Raw genomic sequence first — 15,804 nt, 5'->3', positions numbered from 1 at the left:
GCCAATTGCTTATTAGGGTGAGTAAAATATCTTCTGGATAGCTACTTTTTCATCTTGAACTGAATGACGTATATAGGAAATACTAATCAAAAGCCTGCAAATAGTGTGCTGTTGTCTTACTGATTTTCCTCTGCCACTGAGTATTTTTTTGGACCTCCAGTTAGGCAGGTAGGTTTGGTGTCTGAAAATGATGCCTACTATTGCCCTCTACAATTTGTGACAGTCATAAAACACTCCAACCAATCAGCTAACAAAAGAAGCAGTGTGTCTGTAAGGACACTTATGACTTCTCATTTGATAAAATGCAGCTGCTGATGAACCTGTGTACTTTTTTCTTGCTGTCTAAGAGGTAACTGGTAACCCTCTGAGGCATACAGCACAACTCAACACAGTCACTGAAAGCCTACATTGCATTTGGCTTGTTTTCCTTTTCCTGGTTGTATCTCCCACATTCTACCCAAAGTAATTTCTATCCTTCCATATTATTTTTTGAAGTATCTGGAAAGTCTTTCATTTTATTACTTCCACACTTGTAATATATTGGCATTTTTGTAATCTATTCATATAAATCAACATGTTAAAAGCATTCTGATTGCTTTTGTTGCTTTTCTCCAAACTCTTTTCAAATGTTCAATGTCTTTCCAATAGCTGAATGATCAGTAACTGCTGTAGGCCACAGATGGTTTTATAAGTCAGTCTGCCTCAGTGGAGTATGGTTTCTGGGGATTAAGGCATAAGATAATCAAGTGTGTTTATGACATTTCTTTATCAGAAATATTCAAACCAAAATGCAAGGGTGGAAATACTAATATATACCACACACAGCCTATGGATCAAATAAATGAAATCAAGAGTAATGCAAATCTATTTACAGAAGTTTTGCACAAATTTCCAATCGTTCGGACAGTAATCAGTAGTAATATTTAATGAACCCCTCTAAAGAGTTTACAAAGTTCATTTTATACTTAGATGTCTCCTCGATCCTATTTTACCTACAGAAATCAATACTCACGAATGTACAAATGGCACTACAAAGAAAGAACAAAAAAGAAGCAAATGCAAAATACTAACATATATCCTACACATTAAAAGTAGCAAAGTGATAGCAAAGGAATTGAACAGGAATAACATTTTCTTAAAAAGATATTATGTCTAAGACCTGTAGAGATACTGTAAATATGTCTTTCCTGTTTATAGGGAATAGCATTTTCAACACCATCATGCTTCTTCTACGAACATTTCATATAGATTACAGTCATTTCTCAGCTGATCTAGTGCACTCCTAATGTAACTTTCTATAACTTTCAATGTAACACAATTACAAAGCAAAGCTCTTTTTTCTACATGGGCTCTTATATTCTGGAACAGAAATGTAATACCACCGTTTCAGAAAAATACTTTTCCCCTCTCATTACTAATATTTGCTTGGCACAGGGGGAAGAAGGGGACCAATGAAATAGAATTTTTTTTTCAAATTTCTGCAGTTAAAGCTAACAGGAACAAAAAAAAAAAAAATGCTTGAAGACCGAAGTGTTCTCAACAAGTGAAATCCTGAAAGCAGTGATGCTTCTGATGTGCTGTTAAATGTTATCTGCTGTTCTATTCCTGGGTGGAGAAAGAACTGCTATAATGCTAAAGTCAAGAATCAGTTTATGAATTAAATTTTTTTGTTAACTTTGGAAATGAAGCTTCTTCAAATTATTCCTTAAAGACCTCCAGCATTTTTGTTGCAGGCAAAGTTTTGGACTCTCCTATCATGAAATTACACATTACAACGAACTAACAAATAAATAAATCACAGCATCTACCAAAGAAAAACATTGGTATCAACTAACACTTTCAACAAGTTTAAACTCAAGTTACCAAAGAGAATTGATTCCTTTTCCCTCAGAAAACTGAACAGAATCACAAAATGCGCTGAGGATTCCAGCTAGCATTTCTGTTGCTGTTATCACGGAAGTCAAATAATTTCCCAGAAAATTCTCTCTCTAATCTATGTGCCTGCTTGGTCTGTAAAGTCTCCTCCTTGCACCTTCCCTAAGCAGGTTAGGATGGTCACTAGCAATCTTAAAAATTGTGCTAAATATTTGAAAAGCATGCACAGAAATAACCAGTTCTGCAAAGCTGTAATCACACATTCTGTTACCACATACGGGCACTGCAAGCCCATACAACACATAGGATGAAACACAACCCTGGTTACATGTTGCTTTCACATTGCTCAGTCTCACTGCACAACACCGAAATATCCTTTTCCGCAGCATTTATAAACATTGCATGTAGACAAACCAAGAACTGCAACAACTTCTGCCCAAAAAGCAATTTGAAAATTCAATGCACAATGGCTAGAGAGTCAACAGTCACTCTGTTCCTCCCATTTCCAGAGAAAATTACCATTCTTAAGCTTTTGAGAGGTGGCACTACTGAAAGCAGGCTAAACATACACACAATCAAGGCCACACCTATGATTTCATTGCACAGAACAGCTCATGAGAGCTTTCCAAGGTGAAGCATTAGGACAATGCTGTCATGCAAACAAAGTCTTCCATGTACCACCACAGGTGTTTTTTTTCTTTTTATATCCAACAGCAGAAACACGCAAAGCAAACCTTAATTACAAACCTCAGTGCAAGCAGGAAATAAAAAACAATGAAGAAGGTTTCACCCACCTGGGGTCTTTCTGAATGCTATCAATGGAAGGTGACCTAGCCAAGGTCCCTTCGGGTGGGATGGCTGGCCCAGATTTGCTGTATGGTGATTCAACAGAAGGACAATACTGCAGCTGTCGGTAGGGGTCTGCGTAATTGGAGGCGGGGCCGGCAGCATAGCTGGCCCTCTGGAAGGTCGCGGTTGCGTTCTGTGTGCCGTGTTGACTGCCTGTGCGCTGTAAGGGTACGGAGTCGACACCAGGGGAAGATGGGGCTACGACAGGAAAGTAGGGACAAAGTAAAAAATTGAGGACCTGTTCACAGAAATGGTTAACCAGGTCTAGGCAGAGGAAAAAATAAAACACACACATAGAAAACAAGGGTTCAAAAAGAATGAGAAAAAAAAAAACAAACAAAAAGAAACAAGCAACATTGTCATTTTCCAAACCTTAGAAGGAAATAACCAATAAACAAATTTCTAAATGACATGCCAGTTCCGGACTAGAAGATCTTAATTCCAATTAAACAGATTGGAGAAATATTTTCACCTGGGGTTAGTTAACTGCACTAACACACGAAATGAAGCGCAGAAGCAGCATGGGAATATTCAAGCTAAGGTTCACAGCCACCACTAAGTGAGGCTTTTGCAGTTCTTACAGCACTGGAAGTCAGTCAAATCCACCAAAAGAAGGAGGATCAAAGCAGGCTCAAGAGTCCAAACTGAGACAGGTTGGTCTCCAGCAGAAGAAATACCCAGCCATCCCAGATTTGTAGCGCTGGTATCCATAAAGCAGGTAAAACCGGACACCTGCTACTGAGAATCACTGCATATGCTTTGTTAACCCACCTCCTGGAAATACACCTTATGACTTAGGAGAGTGTTATTGCTAACTCTGTCTGAAAAAGAGCTAAGCACAAGGTGACCGTGTAGATGTTGTAATGCATGCCAGCAGTGGCTGCGCTCATACACCACAGCTCAAGATTAATACATTACCAGTTCTGAGCAGCTTAACCAATAGCTTTAAACTGGCTCAATGCTTTTGCAACTCAAAAATCTTATTAATCTCTCTTGTAGCCCATTATCTTTCTGTTACAGCACTGGGTAGTGGAGATCCAGTCCACTGGATTAAACATGCAGTATTTTTGAACCAAAGTCCAGTTAATGGAAAATGGATTACCACTGTAAGGGCAAGAGGACCAATACCCACACGATCTTTGGCCTGGAGAGAGATACAAATTAAATGCTGGCTCTACTCAGAAGAAAATTTGGACTGCTTGAAGTGGCACATGAACTCATTGTGGTTGCCATTTCCTCCTGTCCCAAGACAACAAGAATACTTTTGCCAAAAGGAGCGGCCCAAATTCAGGGCTATTTTTAGCTGGATGAAATTAATATGCTAAACTGCAGACAAAACCACATACTGAAGAGACAGGTTTTTATAACAGATTTCTCAATCATTTTTAATTGGCATGCACATTTAAAATAATGTTTTTTAATGCATTATACGTCCATGAAAGGTATTTTTAGCATTTTATCTCAATGTGTCAGCAAATGAAATACAATAAGCTTTAAATACAATTACCATGGTTTTGTATGACCTTGTACTTGTCAAAATTACAACACCTGAAAATTTTTAATTTATACTGAATTTTTTTACTTATTTTAATTTTTTTTCTTATGTTTCTAAAGTATTTAATTTTTTAATAGCAAATATTGTAACTTAATTCCAAACATAAGAAAGTGGGATCACCCACTTATCTATTATGCCATCCCTGGAAGTGCTCAAGGTCAGGTTGGATGGAGTTTGAGCAACCTGATCTAGTTGAAAGGGTCTCTGCTCACTGCAGGAGGATGAAACTGGATGACCCTAAAGGTCCCTTCCAACCCAAACCACTCTATGATTGTGCAATCACATTTACTAATATATATAGCAACATTTTACATGTATTGTTTTGGTTTAATTACTACTGTATATATATATATATATATATATATATATATATATATATACAGCTTTTAAGAAATAATTAAGACACACAAACCTTTTCATAAAACTGCATCAGTTCAAATACATTAACAGTATCAGAATATTTATATATCCCATGCACAAATCATGCTAAATTCAGTGTTAGAAAGAAACAAACATCACATTTTAATAGAAAATACAGAGTTCAAAACCAAATCAGGTACCTTGTGAGAAAAAGAGTAACAAAACAAGTTGGAGAAAATACTAGGAATATTTTCAAATGAAAAAGAGAAAATGTATACTGACATAGCATACTCTTAAGCACTGTCATTCCCTAGAATATGCTACTACCTTTTGACAATTTGTATGGGGAATTGCAAGAAACTCTACAACACCAATACTGCTGAAAACAAGAACTTCATTGTAATGTTTATTGCTTTGCAAAATATTCCACTGTATTTCCTTCATCTTCTTTGCAAGACAGTTCAATGAAAATTGTATTTGTTTTATAAATTATTTGGAAAGTTTTCTTTGTATTTTCTCCTTTGTATCATTATCAAAATAGGTATTTATATAAACTGAAACTGGCTGTCATCCTATCACCTACAAGCTTATCAAGTCACTCTGATTAATTTCTCAAATTACCTTCCTAGCAGACTGTCACTTCCTTTTGAGTTTTATCACAATGAACACAGAAATGTCATATTCAGAATATGAGAATGAGACAAATCTATCACTTAAGCATTTACAATTGTGTTTATTTGGACAGTGTTACCCAGATCAATTAAAAGAGAAACAAAACCCCAAACAACTACACGTTAGAAAAACTTCTACATCTAACTTGACTACATCCACTATCATTGACTGTAAAAGGGTTATAGCAGACATTTTTACAAAAACAAGTATATGCAAAACTGAAGCAAAGTCGTCTTCTACCAACACACTTCCCTTGCTTAAACAATCCCTTTGGCAGCTAAACCTACTGAGTGAACTGTGGCTCTTTCAGGCTATGGCAAAGTATTGAGATCTCCCCTCTATTTAGCTATTCAAACAGCAAAGACAGAGTGATTATGTCTAATAAAATAGATTTAAAAGTCAATTCCTCATCCAGGATAGTAAATCTTCTCTGAGCACAAGGCATCCGGCACATACCTGGACTGAGCCAGAAAGCATTCACATACAAGGTATATTTGCATATGGTCATGCAACAACCTTTTAACCTGTTTTTCAATTGAAGACACTTAGCCCTTTCTCTAACTTTTGCATTTGACTGTCCTGTTAAATCCAAGCCAGCTACACTTTGACCAGAACCAAATCAGTTTAGGCGAGATTACAAGGATAGGGTGTTTGCCCCAGCAAGGGAAGAGAGGTGTTGGAAAGGATGGATAAATATAATTGCCTGGCAAAAGATTTACAATAGTACAGCCAGGATGAAAACAATCCCCCCTACTGGCTGGACAATGCCCTTACCTACAGACAGGTCCAAAAGTCAAATGGACTGTTCCATCTCACCCCCCAAAATGTATGGTTCATCCCACACCTGTAACCCTACCCTGAAGCATCAAGTGTCTGTGACCCCATTGGCCCAAGTCTTGTTCCAGCCCACCTTGAAGCTCCCTAATAAGGGGTCTCTGAGGGGCCAGACGCCCTCTTGGAACTTCTCCCCTCTTGGAACTCCCCTCCTCTTGGAACTGCCCCCTCTCAAACCTTCCACCCTCTCCTAGAGCATCCTCTCTACCCCTTGTCTCTCCCCTCCCCCATCCCCTCAGGCCTTGCCACGTGCTGCATCTGGCAGCTCCAAGCAAGACCTTTCACCATCCCTAATAACCTTATATTCTAAGAGCAGCCTTCAGAGATCTCTTGTCTCCATTCATCAAAACCGTGCAGGAGTGAAGCGCTCCCTACAGAGAGGAACAAAAAGTAATTGCAACAGAGCTGTTTCTGGAGAAATGGGCTGGTTTTCCCTCTCCCACCAGCCTGAGACCTGTCCTGGTTGAAGCAGAATCATAGTCAAGTGACGTTGTTTCCCTGGGTCTACCACTGATCCTATTCTGCCTCTACATAGAGGTAAAACCAAAACCAAAACTCATAACTACACTGTGAAAAACTCATAACCACACTGTTTAGTTTTGTGAAGCTTGAAGGTAAAGTTGTCCACAAAACTAGACCTTTCTCTGGTCTTCAAAGTCCCAAAACTCACAAGGAGATCAAGATTAACATCAAACAAGCGGAAGGACTCAAAACCTTATTTATCCTGTATTGTGTCTTACATAAGAGACCACCCATGAAAACACTGCTTTCAATAGTGACTGCTCCCCTCACTTTTTAGGAATTTACCTGGATATTCAGTGGATTCTGAATGCCATGTAAATTTCTGAAGCTCTGCTTGCCCCTTCTATACTGGTTGGCCTCCCCACGGTTCCTGCTCAGCACAGTGGCTTTGCAGAGACAAAAGGACAGGGTGACTGGCACCCAATCTCCCCTCCCAAGTGTCCCACTCCATACACACAGGAGGGGCTTGCATAGTCCATGACCTGCAGATGAGGCTGGTCCATGCTGGAGCGAGAGCCATAGCACACACTCTGTGCTGCAGATAGCAAAGACCCAGTACAAAAAATGACATGCTCAGTTGTAGGCTAGTAAATCTCTATATATTATCAATATTTTAAATTTCAATCTAATAACTATCCTTGAAAAGGAGAATTTTAATTTTGGGTTGAGAGAAGGGTTTCACTGAGAATTTCTGAAATTAGAATTTTCCAAGTGAGCATTTCACACTGTGCAAATCAAGCACTACAGTCTCAGTGATCTCAGTCTGTCCCCTAAACATTTAAGATTTTGCTTGAATTTGTCATGCCATTAATACCTAAAAGATACTGTATCATCTCAGCCCCTCACTACTCCAACCATAATCACACACCCAGAAAATAAGATTTTATGGGGTACCACATAGACATTTAGTATGTTCTTACAAATGTTTGTCTAAGAAAAAGAAAGGCCCCTGTTAAATATAATGAAAACTCTTTGAAAACCTGATATATGCCCTGATTATGGTCCTCTTGATTGCAAAAGTAGCATGTAGAAAAGCTAGTCTTTACAATTTTCTTTGGCTTTTACGTATTATTAATAAAGATATCACAACTTTTATATTAATGTTGATAATTTAGGTGTATCACTAAATATGCTCATAATGTGACACTCAGAAGCTGACTTTCAGCTTTTGCATGTTCTTCTCTTACCTAGGGCAGATGTTAGAAATCACTAATGTAAAAAGCAAGAATGCCTTGATCTAGGCAGGGGTACTATTGCACCATACCCAAGTATCTTAGGGAGATCAAGTTTGTATATGAACTGCCAAAAAGTTCAGACTTTCTATAAGCCAGAGGACATTTTGCCAAGTTAACATAAGAAAGATCAGACCTTCAGAAATTGTAAACTCATTAATGAGAACTATCTTGCTATAACCTCTTGCTGAAAATTACCTCACTTGATGCTGCTGTTTGATTTGCAGGTATTACCTTGTAAAATTTTCCTCTTATTATTTGATATTAGACATTCAATTCTTGTAGTAACCTTCTCCTAGTTTCTTTCATGGATATTTCAAAATTATTTTCTTTATTTTCTCTCTTTATTTGTTTTCTTCACTGACTTACACTTGCAGTTGATTTATATCCTCTCATGAAAGTTGAAAATTGGATCCCAGTGAGATATCCTTTCAGTGCAAAGTATGTCCACCATCCCTTCATGATTTCATGAACTATATAAATATAGTGCATTCTGTTGGTACTAAATTTATAGGAAGATTTATAAAGAAGATCCTTTTCCAACCTAATATACTATAAAAATAAAACAGTGCAATCTGTCAATTATGAAAAAATAATTGATCAAGCTTGGGACATACAAACACTTTAACTCAAAATGCTGAAATGAGTGTTTTAAGGCATGTACCAGCCTTTTTGCCATAGAAATTTAAGAGAATAGGTGTTAATCAAGCTAGTAGCGAACTGGCAATCCAAAGGAACAAGCATAAACAGTCAATTTTGGTACTATATAAAATGCATAGTATTACATATAAAAATAATAAATACTACTACTAATAACTTGCTTTGATATTACTTTTAAAAGCATTTTTCCACATGGGAAGTATAAAATTTTAAAGAAATACATGGCTGAGGAAAACTGAAAATATTTACTGAAAGAGGAGGAAAATCTCTCCCTGTAATTAGTATTAGCAAGAACTTCTAATGCTGTCAAGATTTAATAAAGGCAATATCATATCTTCTGCTCAAAATACACATTCACAAGGACTTTTGTACTTCAGACGTGCAAAGTGATAATTGAACAAAACAAAAAAAAAGCAAACACTACAGGATTTCAAGGTTCAAAGCTTCAGCTTAGATTTAAAATATTTAGGACCTTCTGCAAATACCAATACCACAGGAGTTCTGTGGAGGTTGACATCTTTGCTATGTGACTTCTCATACTCAAACCAGAAAAAACAACATGAAAACTGCTACAACTTAATGTTTCTCTTGTTTTCCATTTGTCCTTCCTCACTTTTTTGCACTCTTTATTTTGTTCTATCTAGCTTTTCTTGCAATCCAGTCTCCCAATTCTTAGCCAGAGACAAATAAAAAGGACTTTTCAGCAAATCTTCCTTTGTATCCTCATGAGATGGGCTCTTCACCAGCCAGCCAGCCAGCTAGCTTTTGATTTCAAACACATCAACCCTTCAGGGCTTCCAGGATTGTTCTGCCTAATTCTTTCTGCGGGCTCCAGTTTTCTCCAGACGCTCCTATTTTGTGTAAATCGCGGGAAATACAACCTCCTTCCCTCCAGTCAGCTTCCCCATGCTCAGCTCTGTTCTTTAAGCAGCTGGTCATGGCAAAAGGTCTCCCTGCTGTATAAGGTGTATTTTTTAAGGGAACACAGCACAATGTAAGGGGAAATGCAAGCAAACTAAAGAAACTGATACAGAACAGGATGGTGCATCGCAAAAAAGGCCTCTTTTCCACCCACAAACATCTTAGTCACAATTTCCTCAAGTACTGGTTATACCTAGCTGTCACACCTTCTTATAATTAGCATGTCTACAAGATGGTGCAAGTAGGTATTCAGTAATATTTTAATCATGTTTTCATGACATGGTGAGAAGAAAGCCTTTTTATCAAGGCAACATCCCTGTCTACCAGACACCATCACAGGAGATTTATACTTTTCTCACTTTTCCATCCCATCTTCAAAACCACTGCTGGCTGTTTAGCTGCTATGCTCCTACAGCTATGGGAAATACTCAGGGCCTCTCAGAATCATTTAATAGGCTAATTGCCATTGCTGGTAGCTGTGAAGTACTAATCCTAATGAAGGTCACAAACATATTTAACGTGCATGTATACTCAACCAGTCATCTCATTTCCACTGCAATATCTACACACCATTCTTTTGCAGAATTCCTTGTTTCAGAGAAACCAAGGAAACTTCACTTGTGCTCTGTATATTGTGTTCAATGAGTCTTTCAATACAAAAACTGACAAACTTTGAAGACCAAAGAACTGAACTTGTTACTGCACTGAGGTGTCCTTTCAGTTCCATTTTGTAAGAGTGCTCTTTAGATCTAACACTAATTGTAACACTAAGGCTGAACATTCCTTTGTTTCAAAACTGATGCTTTTTCTATAATGCAGAATCAGTCAAAAAAAAAAAACCACAACTGCTTCCTTGGTTTCTGAGCTATTCCACTATTTACATTACAGCTATTACCTGGTCACTTTGAAGGCTTTTTTCTATCTTGTTCCACTTCAGTTTGCCCACTCTGACATTGTGTCTTAGTTCCTTTTTTTTTCCTATCAGGGAATGTTGTATAACTGCCACTGCCTAACCCTCAGCATGGAAAATCATGGAATGGTTTCCTTCATCACCGATTTATACTTCGCATTTCTTTACTACTAATTATTTTACTTATGGGTTCGTTAGGTGATTAGCTTGTGTCAATTTGAAATCACCTGGTGCCACCAGGGTTGGCAATGGTAGCAAATGACTTTATGAATGAAGTAATCTATAAAGATTTTTGTACTTCAAAGAAAATGTTAATGCAGAAACAGGTAGAAGAAGTAATTCAGTGAGCACCAATGGTGACAGAATTTGTATTTTAGAAAACTGTATTTCTGTTCAACAGATACAGTGGCTGAGATGAGTGAGTTCCTGCCCAAGCTAATTTTTTAACAGTGCTTAATCAGTCTTCAGGGAAGCCTAAAGTCCAAACCTGAATGCAGGCTCTTCCACAACCAGGTTTGTCACAAACGTCACTGCTGTGCCCCATCTCGCCTCCCCACACCCATAACCTTCTCCAATTCTACATCCTTCCCTCCAGTCATTTACCACCATGAGGTTCCAGAGTTAGTGTCCAACACAGCCTGCATCTCAAAGGCTGTATCTCAAAAGCACATACAGTTAAAGAATAATTTTAAAATCCACCTAGTCCAAGTGGACACCAGGGTTTTATGCAGATATTAGAATTTCAACTATATATTTTCATTGACTGCAGATTTCCAACTCAAGACTGGAATGACTTTCTTCCTTGTTTACAACCAAACAGAGGAGAAGCCTCATTTTTCAAGCTGACAATATCAAGAAATATAACACTCCTTTCTACCTCCAGGAACTGACTGCATTTTAAATCTTCCAGATTTTAATCTCCCTAATATATGCAACTTTCATTCTCAGGCTCAGCTTCTACCATGTTTTAGTGACGCTGCTCTGCAAGTAAAAAATGGTGCGTACACACAATGTGATAATCAGATGTCAACTTTGGCTGCTGAAGACGTTATTGCCAAAATCTTTTCTCAGATTGTGTCTTCTCTCTCTGAGCTGCGTCCCTCAGTTTAGGAAGAACATGCAGTTTAATTCATTTGTTACATGAGCATTTAAACAGCGAAATCAACAATTGCCCTTCCAGAATTTGACATACTAAAATTCATCATGGGAATTTCCTCACTAGAGATAAAATTCAACCCTGAGCAATGGCAAAATATAGGATATATATATATCACTTTCCTCCTCTTTGCAGTAATATATGATTTCACATTCTGTGTGTGGGACAAAATGACCCAACCACAGTAAATCCACACAGACCACACTGCTGCACTTAAATGAGCCTACTGCAACTAAATCTCTGCTTTCGCTCCTAAAACAACCTTCTCTTGAAATTTCTGAAGTTTCCTGTCCATCTGGCCAGCATAAAGCTGAACACACAGACAAAAGTCACAGTTAATATATAAAATGATATATAAATAGTATGAGACAGTAACAGATTAACAGACTGTTCTGCATCATGCTACAACCATCAAGCACACGGACATCTTCTCCTTCAGACTTTGACTTTTCCTTATTTAGAGCACTATAATCATAAGTAGTAAAGTGGCTACTAAATGGTATTTCTTAGAACACCCTAATAAAATTCAGCTATTTTAATTAGTAGTTTCCACTCTGGAATAGACAGTTGTTTTGTTATTAAGGTAATCACCTCATCTGGCACTGGTGCTCCAGTGCCAGACCACATGATAGGGCGGTAACCTTAAACATTAACCTAACCTCTGCAAATGATAGTTTAAAAGTTGTTGAACACATTTAAGTAAAAACTACTCTATTTGTATACTTGTACTCATAAAAATTACATGTGAACTTCTGAAATTACAACAAAGGGATGGTTCTAAAAGTAGCCAGTCTTCTATTAGGAAAAGAGTACAGCTTGAGAAAAAAAAAAAAAAGGGCCAGTGATTTTTAAGAGCGCCTTTAAATGTAATACTACAGAAGGAATGATCCTCTAACAAAAGATTTAGTCATCTTAAAGACATGAACTGGGTAGTTACTTGAGGCACAGCAGTGTTTTTGTTCAGCAAAGATTTACAAGAACAAGATTTATGAAAGGTGTTTGAATTGAACTTTTATTTCGTGAATGACAACCTTGCATTTCTATGCAACACTGAAGCATATAAATGAAAATGGATGTCCTGCATCACTAAAATCTAATGTGATGAATCTTTAAACAGAAAATACACCTGTACAGTAAATAGGTGACAAATACACCTACAGTTTTTGGCATACTGTATTGTCTCAGTAGTGGCAGAGTGGATGAGATTTACAGAGTTATGTACTGCCCTGAGCAAGATTTTATAATCACAGCTCTCCCTCAATAAGTGGCAAAAGTCAAGGTGCATCTGAGAAATGCTAAGACATGTTACAAGTCATTCTTCTATTAAAAAAGGAGGACAGAAGAATTAGAAAATATCTAGAACAAAACACAAGCCTCTGGAGGTATCCTGCTCATAGGACACAGGAAAGAGGTCACGGATACTAACCATTCTAAAAGGTTTCTATTCTGAGTGGTAAAATCTTGACTGTATTCATATGGGTGCAATTCCTCAATTTAACCCAATCATGGGCTCAGTACTTTGAAACTACAACTATTTTATTTTTGAGAAATGCTTCTGCACTATAAGGGAGGATATTGCTTTCAGATTACAAAGTGGATTCTGAAGGGTTTTAACCTCCAGCCACCCCCCTCTCCATTCCTGTCCACAGGATACTGCTGAAGTTGAAAACAATGTATTTTGTTATTCCTCTGACAATTTTTTAATAGGAAGGAAATAAAATAGAAAATTCTTTCTCACAGAAGAAAAAAAAAAATCACCTAAAAGCATATATGCAAGACTGTAACACAGATAAGACTATATGAGTGAACTTGGATCTGACAAATGAAATGGGATTATGACTTTGTATTGCTCTGAGGTGATTTGTTATTCTTTATGCAGATTACTAAGGTATTTTCTGCTCAATTTACTTTGTACTGAAGATTTGTTCCCTGCTTGCTTCCTATAATTCTCTCTCCCAAAACAATGTTATCAAGTGGATGTCAGTTAGAAGTACAAGTCTATTACACAACATTACCAAACTGAAAGAGATGCAGTTGTAGGAATAATTTTTCTTTTAATTTCTCTGCAAACATTATGTCCTATAGCCAGAACTCCATGCGGTGTGATTTATCAGCATGATCCTCAATTAATCTGCAGCTGTGCCATCACAGCACATCCATGTACAGCAGCTTGTGACACAACAAAACAACCTGTCCCCCAGCTGGAAAAAAAGCAGAAAGAAGCAATATTTGGTATTTATAATCTAACTCTTGTAGATCAGGAAGAATGAAAAAATAAATAGAGATTTGAGACACAGCATAAAGGATGAAGGGTTTACTAAATGGGGCAAGTGAAAGTTGATATTTCTATTGTTCCTCCTTTTCCCCTGAATTGATAATTTTAGAGACAAATAAAGAAAAATATATATTTGAAAAAAAAGTTCCCTTTTTATTTTAAATCAAATATTTGTAATACAGGAAAGAGCATGTAACAGGTAACTTTTCATTAACAGCTAGATGACATTCTGAAATTAATTACAATACCAATGTACTCATTGGTGCTCCCTGTAAGAGCCTGACTCCATGTATATCTAACTCCATGTATAACTGTCTTTTTTCTCCTCTAAGCCCCTTTAGATTCCTTTTACTCATTAATCTGAGGTCTATGGAATTAAAAGTGATACATATGGTTACACTAAATTCCAGTTCCCTGCTGAAAAGCAATACTTAACCTGAGAAAGGGTAACTGTCCATTAAGTGGGATATAAAGTGCTCTTTGGAAACTGCCACTGGTGATACACATGGATCAGACTTCTGATTCCCAAAGCTGAAGTTATGTTTGCATACCTTACAGGTGCACAAAACTACGAACTAAGCTCTCTGTATGTGATTCGTCATGACATTAAAATTGCAGTCCCTCAATGTAATTTTACATAGTCTCATTTTATTTCATGCTGTGTTAATTTTCTTCAGCATGTTTAAATTATAAGATGGCTTCAGTGATTTGAAACAGCTAATAACAAACAAGTTACTCAAGGACCATCAAAAAGATGTATTTCCAAATAAAGTTCAAAAAACCTCACTTGTAATTGTTTCAGATATCATCTGAATGTTGAATATCAAATGCAAGGTGCAGAAAACCTGTGGTACCAATACAGGGTGGGAGATGAAGGGGTTAAGAGCAGCCCTGACAAGAAGGACTTGGGGGTGGGTAAGAGTCTGGACATGACCCAGACATGGGCACTCACAGCCCAGAAACCAAAGGTATACTGGGCTGCATCCAAGGCAGTGTGGGCAGCAGGGTGAGGGAGGGGATTCTGCCCATCTACACTGCTCTGGTGAGACCCCACCTGGAGTGCTGCAGCCAGCTCAGCACAAGAAAGACATAGACATGTTAGAGCTGGTCCATAGCAATGGTAAGAGGGCTGAAGCAGCTCTCCTATGATGGAAGGCTGAGAGAGTTGGGGTTGTTCAGCCTGGAAAAGAGAAAGCTTCAAGGAGACTTGAAAGGGTACCTGAAGGGGGACTGAAATGAAGATGGAGAGGAACCTTTTAGCAGCGTTGTTGCAATAGGACACGAGGCAATAGTGTTAAACAGAGAGGCTAGAAAGAAGGAAGGTTTTTTTTACAATGAAGGTGGTAAGGAGCAACTGGAACAGGCTGCCCAGAGAGGTGGTAGATGCCCCATCCCTGGAGGCATTCAAGATCAGGTTGGACAGGACTCTGAGAAACCTGGTCTGGTTGAAGATGTCCTTGCCTACTGCAGAAGGTTTGGACTACAGAATCTTTGCAGGCCCCTTGCAACTCAATCTATTCTATGACTATCATTCTGTTTTAAACTATTTCATAACCATTAAAAAAGACAAACAAATTTCAAAGGTCAAAAGATTAAGGTTTAAAACCTTAAAAATTATTCAAAAACAGTTTATCTGTAAAAGCATATAAAAAAACACAATCTGTGATAAAACACAACTACAATAAAGTAGCTTAATTGTTCTTGAAAGAAGAGGAAATCACTCTAAAGGATTCGGACATCTACATTTTTCATATGTCAAATTTTTGAGTATTGGAGAATTGCTTAACAATATGCAAAAAATGCACATTAAAATAATGACTTCTAAAAATTTCAAAGATATTCGCTACTTTATTACATACCAAGACAAATATTTACAGTCTTGTGAAGATTATGTGCTTTGGCTCATTTCATGCATCCTTTGTATCCTCATTCTCCTTTTGCATGGGACAACAAAGGAGGCAAAACTTATGACAAAATGTTGAG

The 15,804-nt window shown here is 37.6% G+C and overlaps 1 protein-coding gene across 10 annotated transcripts in view; it reads right to left on the bottom strand.

Annotated features, from left to right (window-relative positions):
• Positions 1 to 15,804, bottom strand: part of CTNND2 (catenin delta 2) — a 667,938-nt gene that overhangs the window by 240,205 nt on the left and 411,929 nt on the right. For 8 of the 10 annotated variants that reach the window (XM_072924313.1, XM_072924314.1, XM_072924306.1 and 5 more), the window contains one exon: positions 2,670 to 2,988. In XM_072924313.1, the coding sequence (XP_072780414.1) occupies positions 2,670 to 2,988 (319 nt within the window). The remainder of the gene's footprint in view (positions 1 to 2,669; positions 2,989 to 15,804) is intronic. The other 2 variants (XM_072924308.1, XM_072924311.1) reach the window with 1 other exon arrangement.

This window comes from Taeniopygia guttata, chromosome 2 (genome assembly GCF_048771995.1).
Source record: "Taeniopygia guttata chromosome 2, bTaeGut7.mat, whole genome shotgun sequence".
In the NCBI taxonomy this organism is placed as follows: Eukaryota; Metazoa; Chordata; class Aves; order Passeriformes; family Estrildidae; genus Taeniopygia; species Taeniopygia guttata.
Note: the sequence above shows the minus strand (reverse complement) of the source record. Positions and strands in the feature narration are given on the sequence as shown.